The sequence below is a fragment of the Pygoscelis adeliae genome, unplaced genomic scaffold (genome assembly GCF_000699105.1).
Source record: "Pygoscelis adeliae isolate BGI_AS28 unplaced genomic scaffold, ASM69910v1 Scaffold14, whole genome shotgun sequence".
Lineage (NCBI taxonomy): Eukaryota > Metazoa > Chordata > Aves > Sphenisciformes > Spheniscidae > Pygoscelis > Pygoscelis adeliae.
Window position 1 is genome coordinate 539,300 of NW_008825109.1, and position 5,993 is coordinate 545,292.

The following is a 5,993-nucleotide window of genomic DNA, read 5'->3' on the forward strand; positions in this document are numbered from 1 at the left end:
AAATTTCTTGCTCATCTTCTCTGGTGGCTTTTAGATCTGCAAGATAGCAACTGGGGATTCATTCCCCCTACTTGTTTTTAAGGCCTTAACTAAGACAATTAGGCACTACGTGAGCTAGTAACTAATAGAGAAATCTTGGGGTACATGAATCACCCATTGTAGGTGCTGTTCTCCCCCCAAGGACTACGGGAGACCCAGTTAAAGCCTCAAGTGGAACTCCCATATGCAGAACTATTTAGCAAGCTTCTTTGTGTTCCAGCCTAGGGGCTGCATCTTCGTAGGTAACTCGCTAGTTGGGTTTTCTAAAGTGTTTTGACTCCAATTCTGCTCTCACTCCTGATATGTCAGAATCCAGAATAATTTGGGTCAACTTTACGTTTCTCAGTGCAGCAATGCTGTTAACAGCACTGACAGTATGAGATGTAAGTGAGGACAGTTTGTGAAGAGAGGCGTTATCTTCTATTAGACCAATTTTTACATGGATTAATTTGGATTTCAGTTTTCTGACTTGCGTTTTTCGTGTCTTAACTACCAACCATTGACATTTGCCTCTCATGCTAGATCTTTTCTAACTATATTGCAAGAACTAAATTATATTGCTGCAATATTTGAATTGCCATTTACATTGCCTTTTAAAGATCCCACTGTCTGTCTGGCAGCATTTTCAAGTATCTGAAAACCTTTAAAATCTGCTGTCAGGCTTCTGGTCTGTGCTTCCTGTTGCCCATCTGTAAAACACTGGTAGTAAAATATGCAGTGTATTGCGAAGCACTATTAATTGTTATTAAACTTGGCTGTGGTTTTGGCAAATCCTGGTGATAATATTTAGCAAACTCCTGACATGTTCAGTCTTTCAGGAAGGAAGGAATAGGTAATTTTGAGAGGGAGAAATGTGCTACTTGCATTTCTGTAAGAGGGCTGTGTGCACATGCCATACCTGTGAATTTTATGGTACCGTGCTTCAAGTCAAGAATGGGTCCATACTTTGCATATGGAATTGCTGCAGCTGGCTGCAAATGTGGGAAGAAAAGATCCAAGAATCAGCTTTTGATTCTTGTTTTTGGACAGGTTTGTTGCCCTTCAATGACTTCTATATAGACAGCATTATTTGGGCAGCATGGAATATGCCTCTTCTTAACTTACAAAGAGATGTACTTTAAAGAGTGCAGTTTTAACCAGTTTTTTTCTGTTCTTGTTTTTATTTTCAGTCCTACCTCCTGTACTCGTTCCAAGACACAGTGAGTTTAACCCTCACCTCAGCCTTCTTGCCAAGTTTCGAAACACTTCTCTGCACAGCGAGCCGCTGATGCCGCACAATGCCACCTATCCTGATTCTTTCCAGCATCCTCCATGCACCCCTTTTCCATCATCACCCAGCCACATGTTCTCCCAGTCGCCTAACAGCATCAGCTACCCCAACTCACCAGGAAGCTCTTCTGGACCAGGAAGTCCCTATCAGCTCACAGGTAAGAATGAGCTTTCAGACATCCCAACTGAGGCGGTCGAGGTTCTTGCCAGGGCCTGGGGTCAGGTGCCAATTCTGTCTGCTTCCCCCAGGCTGTAGCTACAGATTGAAATGTTGGACAGGATGGATTTGGAACGTTACTTCTTGTGACTTTCTCTTAGTATTGTCTCCCAGTCCTTGTGACGGATGCTCAAGGGACTAAGAGCTCTATCATCCCACTCCTAGAAGTGCCTGGATGAGATTTCACGATTACTGTAAGGGGAAAGTTGAGGAGTGGAGCAGGTGTGCCAGGTCACCTTCTGCCTAAAGCTGCCCATCCAAGCTTCTGATACAATCCATGGAAAAGAGCACTTGCAACACCTAAGTTAGGCACCTCTAATAGAGATGGTCAGGGTAGGGACCTTTAGAAACTCCATCAAGTGAGACAGGATAAAATGGGGAAATCGGTATGCAGAAATATTTTTTAATGTATGGTGATCCCACTGACTATATAAACTTCAGGAAATTAAGGTGTTTAACAATCTGGCCCAACACTTGGTGAAGCCATCAGGCAAATTCCTATGACTTTGGAACGTGTTTCATCAGCTCCACAGTTCTGAGGTCGGCAGGGTTATGTCACTCGGATTGTTTGCATTGTGAACTCCTTACTTAGTAGTGCTCTAATTACCTGAGAATTTAACTAGGCTTTTGCTGTTAAATATACCAAGAAAGTGTCATGCAACACAGCTGAGAGCTAGCTTTAATATCAAAACGTGGTCCAGATTCACTTGTACTTTGTTGTAACTCTCAAATAGTTTCAATGATCTCAACTTTTTCACAGGGATTAATTCAGGTCAGAATCTTGTAGCTTAGTGTTTTAATGTCTCAACTACAAAGCATTTCAATTCATGTCCTTAACGATATGCCTATTTTGATTTTAAGTGCAAGAAAGGTGTTTATTTTTAAAAGGTATTTGTAGTATTTGAACTTCCTTTTAAGCTAGACACTTTCAATGCAGTGTGATGTTTTTCCTTCCCTCCCCATTCATTGAATGGACCTTCATTCATTTCTCCTCTACATCTATATTTCAGATTAAATCATATTTAGCAACTTCAAAACATTTCAGTAAGTAGTAGGACTTGTTTGTCTTCTCCCATATTTTTTTTTCACCTCTGTGTAACCAAGCTGGATTCAGTGGAGCTGGTCCTGACAGGTAAATCAGGCCCATTCCAACTATGTAATGACTCTTGACTCGTGCATTTAACTGAACTTGGGACCTTGCAAAGCTACTTAAAAATGGAAGTGGCTCAACCTGAGCTTCGGTGTATCACAGCACATGGCATGCTGATAAGCATAATTTGCCTGAGTAACAATCAGGGATGGAAGACTATCTAAAGCAAACTGGAGTTACATCAAGAACCTTGAGTGGGATTGGTGTGACCAAATATAGATGTCAACAATGCAAATTTCTACATCTCATGCAATTGTCTATACTCTCTCTGTAAACAGGCACTCCTAGAACGACTTTCATTGCATCTTAAGGTATATGTCTAAAGTAGCTGAGATGCACTGTGTCTGCAGTGCCTATTTTTCTTTAGTGGGTATAAGGAGAGCTTATGGTGACTAGGTTAGGTGTAGACATCAAAAATACCTGTATAATCACATTATATTCCTTTCTGTGACTTGTATTCTTTTCTACTCTTTCTTGATTTTGTTTTACTATTCTAGCTTGTTGCATTTTCTGTGGGAGTGTTATGTCATCTATATGTTAGAAATGTCATGTAGTGTATGAAATTCCTAAATCCTGAACAATGCTTAAAAAGAATAACATTTCTGTGCAGTGCTTACTTGGAAGATTCAGTGACTGTCTTATGAGACGGTCCACATTTATTCACTCTGAGTGAAGTTGCTCTGTTTTGAGGGCCAGCCAACAGACCCTGAACACAAGAGGAAATTTCAACCTGGAACCAAGTTAAACCCTGGTCTTCTTAAAGAGACTCTTAGTCCTGCAAGTTTGTATATGGCTATAATTTACCCATAAGCCCACTGAGTTTCTGTTCAAATGACTAAAACTACATACTTTTAGCGCTTACACAGTGAATGTCGGCATTTTGTAATACGAAAATGAAGTTCCTTTTTCTTTGGCTCTAAAGCCTCCTGTCTTTCTTGAGAATCCCCACTACAGAGTCACCTTCTGTTTTCTAGCTTACTGTGCCATAAATGAAACAAATCAGGAGCTGGGCAGGTTGCGAGTTGATACTGAAACTGGCCGGTCACGAGCGGTGTTCCCCAGGGCTCAGTATTGGGGCCAGTTCTGTTCAATGTCTTTATCTCATCACATCCATTGCTCTTTGATGGGAGACTTCACAAACCGGAAGAGGGCCAGCCTTCCCTTGTAGGACAGAGGTAAAAAGGACAAATCTGGAGGGAGTTTTGCCAAGTCTGATTTTAAAGTATAAAGGTTTTCCATGGGCTTTTTCTATAGCCTGTGAAGAAAGAGAGCTTTCTCCCAGAGGATCAATTAACGTTGCCTTCTGCTCTTAAATCATCCTTTTCAAATTTACATTAGAGAGAGAAGTCTGGAACTGAAGGATCAAACTGTGTTACTTTCTTAGGGTAACAACTTGTACTAGCAGAGAGCTTGACTGGACATCGGTCTAGACCTGAGGCACTGTTGTGACTGTCCCTCTCTCTTTCAAGTGCAGCATGTCCAACATGACAGCCCTTCCTTCCTGTCCTCCCTGAACATGTAATGGTCTTAATCTGGAGACTGAAGGGAGGTCAGGTTCAGATCTGTGCTCTGTTTCCAGCCCTTCTGTAGCTAAACAATGCTGAACAAGTGCTAAGTACTCACCAGGAAAAGCCGGAGAGAATTTACCAACATATTGATTTAGTTGTCTTTTCTTTCTTTTCTTTCTTTCCTTCTTTCTGATAGTGGAAACTCCACCCCCACCTTACCATGCAAGAGATCCTCCAGGAAACCACAATGGGCGGTCAATGGATGCAATAGCTGAAAGTCAACTAGTGCTGTCTTTGCCCAATGGAGGTAAATCTGCCGATGGAGAAGCTGAAAGTAAATAACCATTTGTACTATTCTTCAAAGAAAAACTATTAAGCAAAAAAAATCGTTACTTGAACAAGAAGGTTCAGTGTTCTGTAGTAATAGGTTTCAGACAGTTTTACAGTAAGGCTGTGTACTAGACCCATCCATTAGCTAGCAGAATAGGTTGATTTAAGAATTCAGTGAATTATGTGTGAAGTTACAGCGTTTAGAACTTATTTGCATCCATGGACTATTACATTTAGAAAGCTGTTAATGAAAGCAAACACTGTTATCTACATTGTAAAGACAAAGATATCAAATCAAGAATGGTGAGGCAATATAACACAAAAGAGCACTATCAATATCAAAACTGATTTCTTTATCACCTTCAGTTCTGGGTTTCAAGTACTTTAAAGCCTTGTGGTTGGGATCTTTCTTACTGCCATCTTTGTATTAATGTTAGATTACTGGCTGGCTAGAAAAGAAAAGGACATATTCTAGTGAAGTACAAAGAGATTTTTACAGAAGGCCAAACTCTTTGTCCTCATATAAGAATGCTTTAGTGGGAGAGGGCGTGGGTGGTCAGACTAGAAGGGATTGGGATCCTTCTCGCTCCCCTGAAAGCAACTTCATGACCTCTCCAGCATGGTCTCCGCTACCTCCAGACTTGTAGTGGCAGGTGATGCCTCCACCATTCGAAGCCCATTGCTGCAGAGCAGCAAGGGGAAGTGGAGTTCCTCTGCTGGGTTTTCCTTTGGCTTCCTGCTACTGCAAAGGAAAAATCACCATTGTTCTTTTAGTCCAGCATATTGTAGTCCTAAACAAATGTCCTTTATGGCATGAGGACTGAACACTGTGCACACACATGCACATTAAAAAAGTAATGCAAGCCTTCTGAAACAGTGAGGAACATGAGTTCCTCACATGAGGAACATGTGAGTATCACAGAACTGCAGCAGAAGGAAGATGAAGTTACAGATGGGTACACAGAATGGCCAGATAATGACTAGTTATCAGACATGAATACTTTTAAATAAATTGTCGAGATACTTTAATCTCTTTACCATAGTTTACCATCCGTGATCACTGCCCTAGTGAATATTAGTTGGAAGTTTATTAGAGGTTATGCACAGAGGTGCTCTGGGGGCAGGGGGTCTCACATGCCTGTGGTGGGCAGGCAGGATAAGGTTTCCCACTAATTCCTGTAGGACAAATGAGGCTCAGAGATTCTGTTACATGTTTGAGTCTTTCTCTGTCTCTGAGTTAGAAAACCTGGGCAGGGGTAGGTCCAAAAGAAATGACCTTGCTGACATTTCTGTTTACGGTGCCACATGGAAGCAAAAAGCCCCAAAGTATGCAGAAAATTGGGGGCAGTGATTGATTACTTCTGAACTTAAGAGTATGGTATTAGGCTGAAGGCTTGGCTCAGTTTTGACTTGCTTTGAGCCCATCTGTCATCCCTAGCTCCTGCTAGTGTGCAGAGCAGATGTGTCCCTTACTATTTTC

At 41.4% G+C, this 5,993-nt stretch overlaps 1 protein-coding gene across 3 annotated transcripts in view; it reads left to right on the forward strand.

Annotated features, from left to right (window-relative positions):
• Nucleotides 1-5,993, forward strand: part of SMAD9 (SMAD family member 9) — a 25,399-nt gene that overhangs the window by 5,957 nt on the left and 13,449 nt on the right. The window contains exons 2-3 of one of the 3 annotated variants that reach the window (XM_009327712.1): nucleotides 1,209-1,466; nucleotides 4,380-4,517. In XM_009327712.1, the coding sequence (XP_009325987.1) occupies nucleotides 1,209-1,466; nucleotides 4,380-4,517 (396 nt within the window). The remainder of the gene's footprint in view (nucleotides 1-1,208; nucleotides 1,467-4,379; nucleotides 4,518-5,993) is intronic. The other 2 variants (XM_009327714.1, XM_009327715.1) reach the window with 2 other exon arrangements.